The sequence below is a fragment of the Phalacrocorax aristotelis genome, chromosome 26, assembly GCF_949628215.1.
Source record: "Phalacrocorax aristotelis chromosome 26, bGulAri2.1, whole genome shotgun sequence".
NCBI classification, from domain to species: Eukaryota; Metazoa; Chordata; class Aves; order Suliformes; family Phalacrocoracidae; genus Phalacrocorax; species Phalacrocorax aristotelis.
In genome coordinates, this window is record NC_134301.1 from 834,383 (window position 1) to 849,931 (window position 15,549).

Genomic DNA, 15,549 nt, shown 5'->3' on the forward strand with positions numbered 1-15,549 from the left:
ACAATCGTGTCCTTGGTGGCCCTGCCCAGGCCCGGGGGAGCCAGGCGGGGGCACGGACGCGCAGTCAGGGTGCACCATCCCCCCCGCCCCGTGACCCCCAAAACACTCAGGAGTGCCTGCACGGAGCTCACCCCGGGGGCACTCCCGCGGGCGGGAGTGGGCAGCCCCTCCGTGTGCCCCAGCCCGTGTGCCCCCCGTCCGTGGGTACCCAGCCGTGTGTCCCCCCCGTCACCCAGCCTGCGTGTGCCCCCCCCCGTGAGAGCCCCCCGTACGTACCCACCCGCCTACCCCCCGTGACCCATGGGAAACCCACCCGTGTGTCCCCCACCCGTGCGTGCCCTCCCGTGCCTCCCCCCGTGTGCCCCCCGCCCCCGCGCAGGCCCCGCCCCCGCAGGCCCCGCCCCCGCGCGGGCCCCGCCCGCTGCTCTCGCGAGACTCGCCCCGCCCGCCCCGGCCCTGCTCGGCCCCGGCCCCCGTTACCGGCCCCCCTGTTAGCGACACCCCCCCCCCCGTTACCGACCCCCCCGTTACCGACCACCCCGTTACCGACCCCCCGTTACCGACCCCCCCCGTTACCGACCCTCTCCGTTACCGCCCCCCCGTTACTGACACACGCACCCCCCGTTACCGACCCCCCCCCCCTCCGTTCCCGACCCCGGCCATGGCCGACCCCAAGTACGCCGACCTGCCCGGCATCGTGAGTGCGGGAGCGGATCGGGGGATCGGGGGGGGGCCTGGGGTCTGAGGGGATCCGCGGGACCTGGGGGAGAATGAGGGGATCAGGGGGATTTGGGGGGGGTCTGAGGGAATTGGGGTGTCTGTGGGGATGGGGGGCCCTTGGGGTCTGAGGGGGGCAGGGGGACAGGGAATCAAAGGGGGTCTGAGGGGATCGGGGGAGGCTGGGAGAAAATGAGGGGATGGGGGTGATTTGGGGGAGTATGAGGGAATTGGGGGATGGGGGTCTGACGGGAGCAGGGGGCTTGGGGGAGATTGAGGTGGTCTGAGGGGGTCGGGGAGGTCTGGGGGTGTCTGAGAAGCTCACAGGGGGTCTGAGGGGATCCGGGGGCCTGGGGGAGAATGAGGGGATCAGGGGGCTTTGGGGGGGTCTGAGTGGGTTGTGGCGGGTCTGAGGGGATCCAGAGGGTCTGGTGGAGCTGGGGGCTCTGGGGAAACTGGGGGGATTGATGGGGACCGAGGGGCTTGGGGGGGCCGAGGGGATCGGGGGGGCTCTCGGTCAGTAAATGGAGCACCTGGGGAGACTGGGGGTGTCAGGGGAATGGAGGGTGTTGGAGGGGGCACCCAGGGCGGTCGGAGGCATTTGGGGTGTCCGGGGGATGGGAGGAGACGGGTCTGCAGTGGGTGTTTGGGGAGCTGGGGGGAAGTGGGGACTGTCTGGGGGGGGACAGGCGTGTCGGGGGGTTGGGAGTGCCCGGGGTATTGGGGGCGATTGTGGGAGTGGGGGTACCTGCCAGGGCCCCGGGCATTTGGAGGTGTCGGGGGGACGGGGGAGGGTGTGGGGAGTTTGGGGACGTCAGGGGTGCCCAGAGGGATGTGGAGTCTTTGGGGAGACGGAGGTCGTGGGGGCAGGGAGGTGCCGCGGGTGTCCCTGGGCTGGGGGGCATCGGAAGCAGTTTGGGGCGGTTGTGGGGTATTTGATCACAAAGGGATAATAAAGCGCCGCGGAGAGCTGGGGTTTCAGCGGAGCCCGTTTCCGCCCCAGGCCTGGAACGAGCCCGACGTGTACGAGACCAGCGACCTGCCCGAGGATGACCAGGCTGAGTTCGAGGCGGTAAGGGCTGGCGGTGCCGTGCCGCGGGGCGGGGGTGAGCGACTGTGCCCGTGCCCCCATCCCGCAGCCACCCGGCACGGCGGGACCAGCACCGCCGCAGGGAAACGGCTCCTGTCCCCGCACGCGCCCCTGCGGCGCCCCGTCCCCCCGTGCCGTGTGCCAGCGAGGCGGCACCCCCATCCCACAGGCTGCCGGTGCTTTGGGGGCCGAGAAGCGAGGCCGGGGCGCAGCCCCCCGCCCGTGCAGGGTGGCCGTCCCCAACCCCAGCATCTGCACCCTGCGAAATGCGGCCGAGGGCAGCGAAGCGAGCAGGGCTGGCCAGCCCCCGGCCCCGTCCCTTGGCACAGGCGGTGCTCGATGGGCAGCACATGGAGGACGAGGGGGGCCCGTTGAGACGGGTTCGCCCCATAACCCAGCTCCCAGCCCTGCGCCGGGGCCCATCACACCCGGGCTGTGGCCATTATCTGTGGGGCTGCCGCGCAGAGGCTTGGACGTGGGGTGACAGCGGGGCCCGTCCTCAAGGCCAGCACGGCACGAGGGGCTGCGTGGTGACCCCTGGCTCTGCCAGCGAGGCTGAAAGCCGACGGGTGCTTGTGGCTCACGGCCCAGATGGCTGCCGGGTCCCCCCCGGCCCCGCTCCGCCGGCGCACGCGCCCAGTGAGGGGGCAGCCAGGCCTCGGCAGCGCACAGGCGAGACGCGGCTCCTCCCCACGGCGCAGCCAGCGTTTGTGGGGGACACGGGGTCGGGGTGTCCCCACCAGCATGGGCTGGCGTGGCACCATACGCTGCAGGCGGGCAGGGGCACGCCAGGCACCTGGACCCGGTTATGAGGGGGGCAGAGAGATCCCTCGCAAGAGCCAGGGCATCGAGATGGACTGAAACGGGTTGTTTCCACCCAAAGTTGCCCCCGTCCGGCCTTGGTCACACCAAAATGGTGCCCAAGAATAGAGCGGCGCCGCAGCAGTGCCTCCCGCAGTGTTTTCGCTGCCCTGCGGCCCCGTTGCAGGCAGAGGGGAAGGGTTGCCGGGGTTTAATTGCTGTCATCTCCTCTGGCGGGAGTCCCTCGCGCAGCTTCGTTGTGTTTCTTGGCTCTCACGCGCTGAACTGACCTGAGTTTCCCACCGCTCTTCCCCTCCCTGCTCCCCACCTTGCCTGGACACTAGTTTGCACAAGTAAGCCCGTTTGCTCCTTCAGTGTTGCATGCCCTTTGCGTTGCGTTTTGCATGCGGTAGATGTGCAGGGGGTCCCGTAGCTGCTGCCTGTCGCTGCGTCGCCTGGTCCCGGCTGTGGGTCACCGCGCCGTGGGGCGGAGGGGAGGCAGCCGGCAGCAGCTGTGCGTCCCCAGGTGCGACGTGGTGCTGCCGCTGCCTCCCTGCTCTCCCGTGCCCTCTTTGCATCTGCCCTGCCTGCCTGCACACGCTGCCCTCCTTGTCCTTCGGGACCCCAGGGACCCCCGGCCCCCCACGACGGGTCTGGGCCACGCCGCGCTCCCGCCCCGGCGGCCCTGTGCCCTCCCCAGCGATGCTGCCGGCGCAGAGGGGTGCTGCCCAGGGGCGGTCGCTGCCATCCCGCCGCAGCCCATCCTGCCAAGCCTTGCAGCACGCTGCGGGGCAGGCAGGGCACGGGCAGGCGAGGGAGGCCGCGCCGAGCCCCCACCCCTGCTGCGAGTGCCGCACGGGGCTGGCTGCAAAGCAGGGCACAGCTTGTGCCCCTCCTGGGACCGGCATGGGGGTTTAGCCCCCCGGACCGCAGCTGTTGCCTCCCTCTACCCCCTGGAGCCCCGGGGAAGTGCCAGGCCTGGGGCTGCTCCGTGGGGGCCCGTCCTGCCCCAGGCTCTGCTCACATCCCCCCCAGGGGAAAGAAGCTGGAGCTGGAGGGAGGTTATCCGTGCGGGGGCTTGGCCGTGGCGCCCCCAGACTCGGGGCGCATCCTGCTCCCACGCTTTCTCTGGGCGCCTCGACCACCCCTCGCGGCGGCCGCCACCAGGACATCCCCAGCCCCGGCTGCCCTGGGGCGCCCGGCTGAGGGGTCCAGCCCCCCGCTGCCCCCCTGTCTCACAGCCGCTGCCCCCCCACCGCTGCCCTCGCCTCCGCGCTGGCGGCCCCCACATCCCGCATGGCTCCTGAGCCCTCGCGCGGGGCAGCGGGGCCACCCTGGCACGGCCTCGGCGCAGGGACGTGGGTGATGGCGGGCCGCGCATGGGGCCAACCTTCTAACGCGATTTTTGTCTCTCTCTCCCCCCTCTGCTCCTAACCTTGCTCTGACTTTCTCACCTCTGGGAAACACAAGGAGCTGGTAAGAGCCCGTCTGTCGGCCGCCGTAACCCTGCGCTCTGCTCGCGGGCGCTCGCCGCTGCCTCCCCCAGCCGGAGGGCTCCCCCCCAACGCTGCTCCCGCTGCTCCCGCTGCTCTCACCCCTTCTTCTCCATCTGCAGTGCGCCAGGGCTCCCCAAAAGCGTGTCAGGCCACGGCCGGTTGCGGGGGCTGGAAGCGGGCTGCCGTGGCCCAGGGCAGCAGGTGGGGGGGATCCTTTGGGTGCCTCCCGCAGAGTCCTGCTGGGTCGGGGTCACCCGACCGCGGTGTGAGGCCAGGAGAGCCCAGACTCCCCGTCCGCACTCGGCCTGCCAGGCTCTCCAGGCTAAGCCCGTTTGCCCTTTGAGGGGTTGAAGTCCCACAATGCCCCCGACGCCCCCCGGGTGGAGGGAGCCACCCCGAAACGCGGCCGCGGGGCAGTTCCAGCCCTGCTGGGCCGGGGGCCGCCCCGGCTGCCCACGACACGTGTGGGCTCAGCAGCAGGTTGCCTGATACTGGTCGTGGGGCTGCCCGAAGGTTTCACGCCTCGCTGTAGGGCCAGGGTCCGATCTCCCTGCGGCAGGCCCTGGGGATGCGCCGCGTCCCGGACAGCCCCCGCTGCCCTGGGCAGACCCTTTGCCTGGCTCTGTCCCTGCCTGTCGATCCCTGGGGCTGTGCCTCTGTCCTGGGGGGGACGGGGCCACCTTCGCCCCCCGTTACTGTCCATCCTCTCCCCAGCGGCCCTGGGCGGCCGCCGGCGCTGCAGGGAGGCGGCGGCTCTGCCAACGACCCCCGCGGCTGCCGTGTCCCTAATGCTGAGCATTGTGTGCAGGAGGAGCTCACCAGCACCAGCGTGGAGCACCTCATCATCAACCCCAACGCTGCGTACGAGAAGTTCAGGGACAAGCGCCTGGGCACCAAGGGAGTGGGTGAGCCGGGGGGGCCGGGGAAGGGTGGGCTGTGGGCAGCCTGGCTCCCTGAGCCCACCCCAGGGAGGGCACAGCCGCCCCGGGGTTCTGGGGTGACGCCCTGCTCTTCCTCTTCCAGACTTCTCTGACAGCGTCAGCAAGAGCAGGACAACGGGCTACGAGTCTGGGGAGTATGAAATGGTGAGTCCCGAGCGCACGGGGATGTGAGCCACCCCGGCGCACGGTCCCTCGTCCCCACCCACCCCACAGCGACATCTCTGCCCAGGGCCACAAGTCACGCGGAATCTCAGAGCGCTGGAGGTGGGAAGGGGCCTCTGGAGGTCATCTGGTCCAAGCCCTGCTCAAGCAGGGCCACCTAGGCCTGGTTGCCCGGGACCGCGTCCAGGTGGCTTCAGAATAGCTCCAAGGACGGAGACTCCACCGTCCCCCCGGGCAGCCTGTGCCAGTGCGAGGTGGCCCTCGCAGGAAAAATGTGTTCCCTGGTGTTGAGGGGGAACCTCCCGCGCTTCGGTTTGTGCCCGTGGCCTCTCTGCTCCTGGCACTGGGCACCGCTGAGACGAGCCAGGCTTCGTCCTCTCGGCGCCCTCCCTGCAGGTATTGGGAAGATCCCCCCCGAGCCGTCCCTCCTCCGGGCTGAGCAGCGCCAGCTCTCTCAGCCTTTCCTCAGAGGAGAGATGTTGCAGCCCCGTCAGCATCGCGGCGGCCACTTGTTGGACTCTCTGCGCTATGTCCGTGTCTCTCGTACTGGGGAGCCCAGCACGGGACAGGGCACGCCAGGAGCGGCCCCAGCAGCGCTGCGGAGAGGGGAAGGATCCCCTCCGTCGACCACAACGCCGCTCGTGCTGCCCAGGACATCGTTAGCCTTCTCGGCCGCATCACGTTTAGCTTGGTGTCCACCAGGGACCCACGGCCTTTTCCACAGAGCTGCTTTCCAGCTGGGGGGCCCCAGCGCATCCCGGGGCCGGGGTTGCTCCTCCCCACGAGCCGGACTTTGCGCCTCCCGCCGTTGAACTCCATGAGGTTGCTGTTGGCCTGTTTCTCCAGCCTGTGCAGGTCCCTCTGGGCGGCAGCACGACCCTCTGGCGCCTCAGCCCCTGCTCCCAGCGAGGGGTCTCCTGCAAACCCGCTGAGGGTTCGCCCTGCCCCATCACCCAGAGCGTTAAGGGAGATGCTAGAGAGGACCGGACCCAGCACTGACCCCTGGCCTACACCGGTCGTTGCTGGCCCCCAACTAGACTCTGGGCCGATGCCCACCACCCTCTGTCTTGGCTGTCCGGCCATTCCACAGCACCTCACTGCCTGCTCGTCCCGCCCCGGCGTCAGCAGCGGCTCTTGGAGGAGCCCGTGGGAGACAGTGCCCGGGGCTTCCCTGAACTCCCGGTAGACAATCCCCGCTGCGCTCCTCGTCTGCCAGGCCAGTCGTTGCGTTGTAGGAGTTTATCGAGGTGGTCGAGCACGACTGCCCTCGGGGAAGCCAGGCTGATTTCTCTTGATGGTGTTTTTGTCGTTCATGCTCCTGGAAATGGTTTCCAGGAGGAGCTGCTCCATCACCTTCCCAGGGAGAAGGTGAGGCTGACCGGCCGTGGTTGCCCGGGTCCTCCCTGACCTGCTTGAAGTTGGGGGTGACATTCCGACATGACTCCAGGCTGGCGCTTCTCCCAGTGACCCGTCAGAGATGGTCACGGGTGGCCTTGCAACGCCATCAGCCAGATCCCTCAGCCCTGGCGGGTGCATCCCGTCTGTGCCCGGCGCTTCTGTCTGTCCCGTTTCCTGGAGCCTTCCCTGCCCTGACCCCTTTCCACCAAGGCTACGTCTGCCTTGCTCCAGCCTTTCCCGCAGCCTCTGTGACTTGGGATTCCTGACGGCAGGTGGGGCTGGTGGAGGCAGAGGCAAAAGCAGCCTTCAGTGCCTCAGCCTTTCCCGCCTCCTGTGTCCCCAGGTCCCACGTCTCGTTCAGCACCGGGCCCCCATTTCCACTCGCCGTCCTTCTCTCACCTGAGCGCTTACACAAGCCCATCTTGTTGCCTTGGACATCCCTGGCCAGGCTGAATTCCAGCTGGGTTGTGGCTTTCCTAACGCCATCCCTGGCTGCTCGGGCAATGTCTCCATCCCTCCCGGTTCCCTGCCCCTGCTCCAGGCTCTGCCTCCCTCCTTTCCGTGCCTGGCGTTGCCCAGGAGCTCCTGTTCCCCCGGGCAGCCTCCTGCCTCTCTTCCCCGACTGCCCACTCGCTGCGACGGAGCGCTCTGGAGCTTGGCGGGGGGGATGCTTGAACCTCAGCCACCTTTGTTGGGCCCCTCTTCCCTCCGTTGCCTCCTGCCAGGGGACTCTGCCAAGCAGACCCTCGAAGGGGCCAGAGTCTGCTCTCCCGAAGCCCCGGGCTCTGAGCCCCCTCCTCCCCGCCCCCAGCATCCTCAGCTCCACCACCTCGTGGTCGCTGCAGCCCAGGCTGCCTTGGCCCTCCACATCCCATCCCCTTGCTGGTGAAGGTGAGCTCGGCGGAGCCCCTCTCCTCCTCGCTGGCTCCTCCCTCGGTCACTTGGAGGAGGATGTTGTCGTCGAGGCACTGAATGCCCTCCTGGACTGCTTGTGTCCCGCTGTGCTGCCCCTCCAGCAGGGCTCCCTGAAGACCCCCATGAGGACCCGGTTCCTGGGGGCATGGGGCTGCTCCGACCTGTCTGTTGGGGGCCTCACCCGCTGGTTCTCCCTGCTCACTCCCTTTTCTTGCCTTTTTGCGCAGGTTTGGGTGGGCACCGAGGGGAGCCGGGTACCAGCGTCCCGGCCACCCCCTGCCCTGGGTGCCTGGTGCCGCGGTCGGGCCGTGAGCCCCCGCCTGACCCCCCTGTTGCTCCCTCTGCAGCTCGGCGAGGGCCTTGGTGCCAAAGAGACGCCCCAGCAGCGGTACCAGCGGCTGCAGCACGAGGTGCAGGAGCTGGTCAGGGAGGTGGAGCAGATCCAGGTGAGCAAACCCCCTGCCCTGGGGGCCGTGGGGAGGCTGTGCCGGGGGGTGACGTGGCCGCCTTCCCCCCGCCCCAGAGCTCGGTGAAGGAGTCGGCGGCGGAGGAGGAGCTGACGCCCATGGCCTTGGCCAGGCAGGTGGAGGGCCTGAAGCAGCATCTGGTCTCCAGCCACCTGGAGAAGCTGCTGGGCCCCACCGCAGCCATCGACTTTGCGGACCCCGACGGTGCCCTGGCCAAGTGAGTGGGGTGCCGGGATTCGGGGCGCAGCGCGGGGAGCCGGGGGCGGATGCCAGCAGCTGCGCGGGGCGGTGCCGGGGCCCCGCGCCCACCTTTCCCCCTGCCCAGGCGCCTGCTGCAGCAGCTGGAGGTGGCAAAGTGCAGCAAGGCGGCGCCGGGGAAGAGCCCCGCCAAAGCCCCGGCGCCCGCCGGAGACGCCGTCACCTTTGAGCTGTACTGGAGGCCAGAGCAGGAGCAGTTTGCCCAGACTGCCAAGGTGAGCGTGGGGAGGGGGGGACACGCTGCGCCTGGCCCCAAAACGGGGTGCCCTGCCGTCTCACCCCCCTCGTCTCCCCCCAGATGGCGGAGCTGGAGAAGCGGCTGGCGCAGCTGGAGGCGACGGTGCGGTGCGAGCCCGACAGCCAGGTGAGGGGCCGGGGCTCCTGCCCTGCCACGGGGCTCCTGCCCCCCGTCCTGCCCCACTGACGCACTCTCCTTCCCCGCAGAACCCGCTGCTGGTGGGGCTGAAGGGCACCAGCCTCATGGTGAGTCCGGCAGGGGCCGGGGGCACGCAGGGACCCTTTCCCCACACCCCGTGCCCATAGCAGTTGCGGGGGGCAGTGCCAGGGTGCTGCCGTGCCCCCCCTCACCTGCTCCCCCTCCCCAGGAGACCGTGCAGGTCCTGCAGGCCAAGGTCAACATCCTGGATGTGGCAGTGCTGGACCAAGTGGAGGCCCGGCTGCAGGTGAGGGGGGCGGCGGGGGGAGCTGCGCGGCGGGCGTCATGGGGCCGTGGCAGAGCCACGGGACGGCACTGCCCGCGGCCGGGAGATTGGCGGTGGGCACTGCTGGATCTGGGGGCTCACATCTGCTCCCCCTCCCCAGAGCGTCCTGGGGAAGGTGAATGAAATCGCCAAGCACAAGGCAACCGTGCAAGACGCCGACACCCAGAGCAAGGTAGGAGCCGCTGGGGGGGCCCCCAGAGGCAACCCCGGCGTGGCGGGGGATATACGGAGCCCCCCTCCAGGCTGTGCTGACCCCCCCGCACACTCTTCTTGCCCTGCCCCGTCCCCCAGATCCACCAGATCTATGAGACGATGCAGCGCTGGGACCCCGTGGCCAGCACCCTGCCCGACGTCGTGCAGAGGCTGGTGACCCTCAGGGACCTGCACGAGCAAGGTGAGGGGCTGGAGGGGACGTTGGGGACAGTGGCCTGGCGTGACGGGGAGCAGCTCATGGGGGGCACTGCTCCCCCACCACCACTGAGCCTTCTCGTCCCTCCCAGCCACACGGTTCGGGCAGGTCCTCGTGCACTTGGACACCACGCAGCAGGAGATAGCCGGTGCTCTCAAGGACAACACCGTGCTGCTGGCGGAGGTGGGGCCCACCGAGACCCACCTGCTGGGGTGGAGTGGGGAGGGGCGGGTTGGGGTCCCTCTCCTGCTCCCCCTGCTCACCCCTTCCCCACGCCCCCCCCACCCCAGGTCCAGAAGACAATGAAGGAAAACCTGGCCATCGTAGAGGACAACTTTGCGGACATCAATGCCCGCATCAAGCGGCTGCAGCAGTGAGAGCACCCTGCAGACCCCCCCGCACCGGGCGTCCCTGCCCCCCCGGGCCCCTGGGAATCCCTCCCTCCTGCCGCAGGTACCAGCCCCTGCTTGTGGGTACCCTGGCTCTGGCCCCTGCCCAGTGTGGGGTCTGGAGGGGTCCTCCCCGCCCCTCCGTGCCCACCTCAGGGGGGGACGGGACGGTCTCTGTGCCCCCCAGCTTCACCCCAATAAATGGCTCAGCTCCAAGTGCATCGTGTCGACGTCTCCTTCGGGCTGTGGGGCACGAGTGGGGCCTGGCAGCCGCGTTTTAAATGCATCTTTTAACTTAAGTTAACCAACCCCCAGAACCCCTGTGCCCCTCTGTGCAGTCTGGCTGATGGCATCGCAAGGCCACTCTCGACAATGTTCGAAGGCTCATGGTGACTGGGAGAAGTGCCAGTGCACTGGAGGAAAACACCCGTTGTGCCATGCCAGCCCCGTTGTCACCCCACATCCAAGCCTCTGCGCGGCAGCCCCACAGATAATGGCCACAGCCCGGGTGTGATGGGCCCCGGCGCAGGGCTGGGCTGTGGGACCCCACCATCATTTGGAGTTGGGTTATGGAGTGAACTCACCTCAACGGGCCCCCCTCGTCCTCCGTGTGCTGCCCGTCGAGCACTGCCTGTGCCAAGGGACGGGGCCGGGGGGCTGGCCAGCCCTGCTCGCTTCGCTGCCCCTCAATTCCCCTCGACACCCTCAGACTCCCTCTAACCCCTCCAAATCCCGCTAATCCCCTCATTCTCCCCCAGACCCAGTCTGATCCTCTCAGATCCCCTCAGACACCCCCCAGATCCCCGTGATTCCCTCATTCTCTCCAAGATCCCCGGACCCCCTCAGACCCCCCCAATCCCCCCCAGCTTGCCTCTGCATTCAAAGTGCCGGGCAGGTCGGCGTACTTGGGGTCAGCCGCGGCCGGGGGTCGGTAACGGGAGCAGTAAAGTAGGGAGACATTAATGAGGGGGTCAGTAATGGGTTTCACAAGAGCAGCTTGCAGGGTGGGTGCGGAAACAGATCCCATTGAGGGGGTCAGGGGGACATGGCAGGGCCCAGGGGTGCACTCAGTGGGGGAAGCAAGGGCGGGGTTGCATGGGAGGGGAGACACAGGGGTGTCCACACAAGGGCAGCACACGTGTGGGGTGCTAGAGGGGGAGACAGGGAGGGGGGGAAGGCTCGGAGGGCACATGGGCTGGGTCACATGGGGGGTCTCCCCACTCCCACCCATGGGACTGCCCCCGGGGTGAGCTCCGCGCAGGGACCCCTGTGTCATTTTGGGGGTCACCTGTGCCAGTGCTTCGTCAGTCCCATTTCCTGGAGTCTTCCCTGCCCTGACCCCTTCCTGCCTTCCTGCCCGTCTGACTTGCTCCAGCCTTTCCCGCGGCCTCTGTGACCTGGGATTCCTGACGGCAGGTCGGGCTGGTTGAGATGGAGGCAAAGGTGGCCTCAGCGCCTCAGCCTTGCCCACCCCGTGTCCCCCCCGTGCTGGCAGCCATCCCACCACCTCCCCGTCACCCCAGCGAGGCCATGGCCCCACACCTGCCCATGGGGCTTGAACCCACCAGTGTTACTGGCAGCCCCACTCCCGGCAATCCCCCGTGCTGGGGGGGCTGGATTGGTGCTAGGGGAGGCAGCCGCGGGGTCCATCCCCAGCACCTATGCCCCATGTTGGGGGGGGTCCCACTGCCCCCATTTACCTCAGGCATGGGGGGTGTCGCGGCCCAACGGCTGGATCCACTCAGGGTTAGTTTAGCGCAAGCCTCTCCCTCACCAAAAACAAGGTTCCCCCCTTCCCATCCCCCAGTACCAGTAATAATCATCTCCCACAGCCTGGGGGCCACACGCCCCAGGCCTGGGCCGTGCCCACCCCCTCGGGATCATCCCCGCCCCCCCAACACTGCCCACTGCCCAGGGGCGGCAACGACGAGAACAGACGTTCCCCTGTGGGTCGAAGCTTTCCCCTTGAGGGGGGAGTTACACACCCTTAAAAGATGCATTTAAAACGCGGCTGCCAGGCCCCACTCGTGCCCCACAGCCCGAAGGAGACGTCGACACGATGCACTTGGAGCTGAGCCATTTATTGGGGTGAAGCTGGGGGGCACAGAGACCGTCCCGTCCCCCCCTGAGGTGGGCACGGAGGGGCGGGGAGGACCCCTCCAGACCCCACACTGGGCAGGGGCCAGAGCCAGGGTACCCACAAGCAGGGGCTGGTACCTGCGGCAGGAGGGAGGGATTCCCAGGGGCCCGGGGGGGCAGGGACGCCCGGTGCGGGGGGGTCTGCAGGGTGCTCTCACTGCTGCAGCCGCTTGATGCGGGCATTGATGTCCGCAAAGTTGTCCTCTACGATGGCCAGGTTTTCCTTCATTGTCTTCTGGACCTGGGGTGGGGGGGGCGTGGGGAAGGGGTGAGCAGGGGGAGCAGGAGAGGGACCCCAACCCGCCCCTCCCCACTCCACCCCAGCAGGTGGGTCTCGGTGGGCCCCACCTCCGCCAGCAGCACGGTGTTGTCCTTGAGAGCACCGGCTATCTCCTGCTGCGTGGTGTCCAAGTGCACGAGGACCTGCCCGAACCGTGTGGCTGGGAGGGACGAGAAGGCTCAGTGGTGGTGGGGGAGCAGTGCCCCCCATGAGCTGCTCCCCGTCACGCCAGGCCACTGTCCCCAACGTCCCCTCCAGCCCCTCACCTTGCTCGTGCAGGTCCCTGAGGGTCACCAGCCTCTGCACGACGTCGGGCAGGGTGCTGGCCACGGGGTCCCAGCGCTGCATCGTCTCATAGATCTGGTGGATCTGGGGGACGGGGCAGGGCAAGAAGAGTGTGCGGGGGGGTCAGCACAGCCTGGAGGGGGGCTCCGTATATCCCCCGCCACGCCGGGGTTGCCTCTGGGGGCCCCCCCAGCGGCTCCTACCTTGCTCTGGGTGTCGGCGTCTTGCACGGTTGCCTTGTGCTTGGCGATTTCATTCACCTTCCCCAGGACGCTCTGGGGAGGGGGAGCAGATGTGAGCCCCCAGATCCAGCAGTGCCCACCGCCAATCTCCCGGCCGCGGGCAGTGCCGTCCCGTGGCTCTGCCACGGCCCCATGACGCCCGCCGCGCAGCTCCCCCCGCCGCCCCCCTCACCTGCAGCCGGGCCTCCACTTGGTCCAGCACTGCCACATCCAGGATGTTGACCTTGGCCTGCAGGACCTGCACGGTCTCCTGGGGAGGGGGAGCAGGTGAGGGGGGGCACGGCAGCACCCTGGCACTGCCCCCCGCAACTGCTATGGGCACGGGGTGTGGGGAAAGGGTCCCTGCGTGCCCCCGGCCCCTGCCGGACTCACCATGAGGCTGGTGCCCTTCAGCCCCACCAGCAGCGGGTTCTGCGGGGAAGGAGAGTGCGTCAGTGGGGCAGGACGGGGGGCAGGAGCCCCGTGGCAGGGCAGGAGCCCCGGCCCCTCACCTGGCTGTCGGGCTCGCACCGCACCGTCGCCTCCAGCTGCGCCAGCCGCTTCTCCAGCTCCGCCATCTGGGGGGAGACGAGGGGGGTGAGACGGCAGGGCACCCCGTTTTGGGGCCAGGCGCAGCGTGTCCCCCCCTCCCCACGCTCACCTTGGCAGTCTGGGCAAACTGCTCCTGCTCTGGCCTCCAGTACAGCTCAAAGGTGACGGCGTCTCCGGCGGGCGCCGGGGCTTTGGCGGGGCTCTTCCCCGGCGCCGCCTTGCTGCACTTTGCCACCTCCAGCTGCTGCAGCAGGCGCCTGGGCAGGGGGAAAGGTGGGCGCGGGGCCCCGGCACCGCCCCGCGCAGCTGCTGGCATCCGCCCCCGGCTCCCCGCGCTGCGCCCCGAATCCCGGCACCCCACTCACTTGGCCAGGGCACCGTCGGGGTCCGCAAAGTCGATGGCTGCGGTGGGGCCCAGCAGCTTCTCCAGGTGGCTGGAGACCAGATGCTGCTTCAGGCCCTCCACCTGCCTGGCCAAGGCCATGGGCGTCAGCTCCTCCTCCGCCGCCGACTCCTTCACCGAGCTCTGGGGCGGGGGGAAGGCGGCCACGTCACCCCCCGGCACAGCCTCCCCACGGCCCCCAGGGCAGGGGGTTTGCTCACCTGGATCTGCTCCACCTCCCTGACCAGCTCCTGCACCTCGTGCTGCAGCCGCTGGTACCGCTGCTGGGGCGTCTCTTTGGCACCAAGGCCCTCGCCGAGCTGCAGAGGGAGCAACAGGGGGGTCAGGCGGGGGCTCACGGCCCGACCGCGGCACCAGGCACCCAGGGCAGGGGGTGGCCGGGACGCTGGTACCCGGCTCCCCTCGGTGCCCACCCAAACCTGCGCAAAAAGGCAAGAAAAGGGAGTGAGCAGGGAGAACCAGCGGGTGAGGCCCCCAACAGACAGGTCGGAGCAGCCCCATGCCCCCAGGAACCGGGTCCTCATGGGGGTCTTCAGGGAGCCCTGCTGGAGGGGCAGCACAGCGGGACAACAAGCAGTCCAGGAGGGCATTCAGTGCCTCGACGACAACATCCTCCTCCAAGTGACCGAGGGAGGAGCCAGCGAGGAGGAGAGGGGCTCCGCCGAGCTCACCTTCACCAGCAAGGGGATGGGATGTGGAGGGCCAAGGCAGCCTGGGCTGCAGCGACCACGAGGTGGTGGAGCTGAGGATGCTGGGGGCGGGGAGGAGGGGGCTCAGAGCCCGGGGCTTCGGGAGAGCAGACTCTGGCCCCTTCGAGGGTCTGCTTGGCAGAGTCCCCTGGCAGGAGGCAACGGAGGGAAGAGGGGCCCAACAAAGGTGGCTGAGGTTCAAGCATCCCCCCCGCCAAGCTCCAGAGCGCTCCGTCGCAGCGAGTGGGCAGTCGGGGAAGAGAGGCAGGAGGCTGCCCGGGGGAACAGGAGCTCCTGGGCAACGCCAGGCACGGAAAGGAGGGAGGCAGAGCCTGGAGCAGGGGCAGGGAACCGGGAGGGATGGAGACATTGCCCGAGCAGCCAGGGATGGCGTTAGGAAAGCCACAACCCAGCTGGAATTCAGCCTGGCCAGGGATGTCCAAGGCAACAAGATGGGCTTGTGTAAGCACTCAGGTGAGAGAAGGACGGCGAGTGGAAATGGGGGCCCGGTGCTGAACGAGACGTGGGACCTGGGGACACAGGAGGCGGGAAAGGCTGAGGCACTGAAGGCTGCTTTTGCCTCTGCCTCCACCAGCCCCACCTGCCGTCAGGAATCCCAAGTCACAGAGGCTGCGGGAAAGGCTGGAGCAAGGCAGACGTAGCCTTGGTGGAAAGGGGTCAGGGCAGGGAAGGCTCCAGGAAACGGGACAGACAGAAGCGCCGGGCACAGACGGGATGCACCCGCCAGGGCTGAGGGATCTGGCTGATGGCGTTGCAAGGCCACCCGTGACCATCTCTGACGGGTCACTGGGAGAAGCGCCAGCCTGGAGTCATGTCGGAATGTCACCCCCAACTTCAAGCAGGTCAGGGAGGACCCGGGCAACCACGGCCGGTCAGCCTCACCTTCTCCCTGGGAAGGTGATGGAGCAGCTCCTCCTGGAAACCATTTCCAGGAGCATGAACGACAAAAACACCATCAAGAGAAATCAGCCTGGCTTCCCCGAGGGCAGTCGTGCTCGACCACCTCGATAAACTCCTACAACGCAACGACTGGCCTGGCAGACGAGGAGCGCAGCGGGGATTGTCTACCGGGAGTTCAGGGAAGCCCCGGGCACTGTCTCCCACGGGCTCCTCCAAGAGCCGCTGCTGACGCCGGGGCGGGACGAGCAGGCAGTGAGGTGCTGTGGAATGGCCGGACAGCCAAGACAGAGGGTG

General features: G+C 68.6%; 2 protein-coding genes across 2 annotated transcripts; one reads left to right on the plus strand and one right to left on the minus strand.

Moving 5' to 3' along the window:
* The first annotated feature begins 431 nt into the window (after positions 1–431).
* On the plus strand, positions 432–9,981 carry DCTN2 (dynactin subunit 2). The gene is made up of 14 exons (XM_075075604.1): positions 432–697; positions 1,721–1,789; positions 4,913–5,009; positions 5,128–5,189; positions 7,868–7,966; positions 8,044–8,204; positions 8,313–8,460; positions 8,544–8,609; positions 8,690–8,728; positions 8,851–8,928; positions 9,068–9,139; positions 9,259–9,361; positions 9,468–9,559; positions 9,667–9,981. The coding sequence occupies exons 1-14, from the start codon at positions 662–664 to the stop codon at positions 9,751–9,753; spliced, it is 1,209 nt and encodes a 402-aa protein (XP_074931705.1). The 5' UTR covers positions 432–661; the 3' UTR covers positions 9,754–9,981.
* Positions 9,982–11,830: 1,849 nt separating this feature from the next.
* On the minus strand, positions 11,831–14,184 carry LOC142048569 (dynactin subunit 2-like). Its single transcript, XM_075075603.1, has 10 exons — positions 13,846–14,184; positions 13,608–13,768; positions 13,352–13,499; positions 13,203–13,268; positions 13,084–13,122; positions 12,884–12,961; positions 12,673–12,744; positions 12,451–12,553; positions 12,253–12,344; positions 11,831–12,145 (listed from the first exon to the last, which is right to left on the minus strand). The coding sequence occupies exons 1-10, from the start codon at positions 14,167–14,169 to the stop codon at positions 12,059–12,061; spliced, it is 1,170 nt and encodes a 389-aa protein (XP_074931704.1). The 5' UTR covers positions 14,170–14,184; the 3' UTR covers positions 11,831–12,058.
* Positions 14,185–15,549: the final 1,365 nt, after the last annotated feature.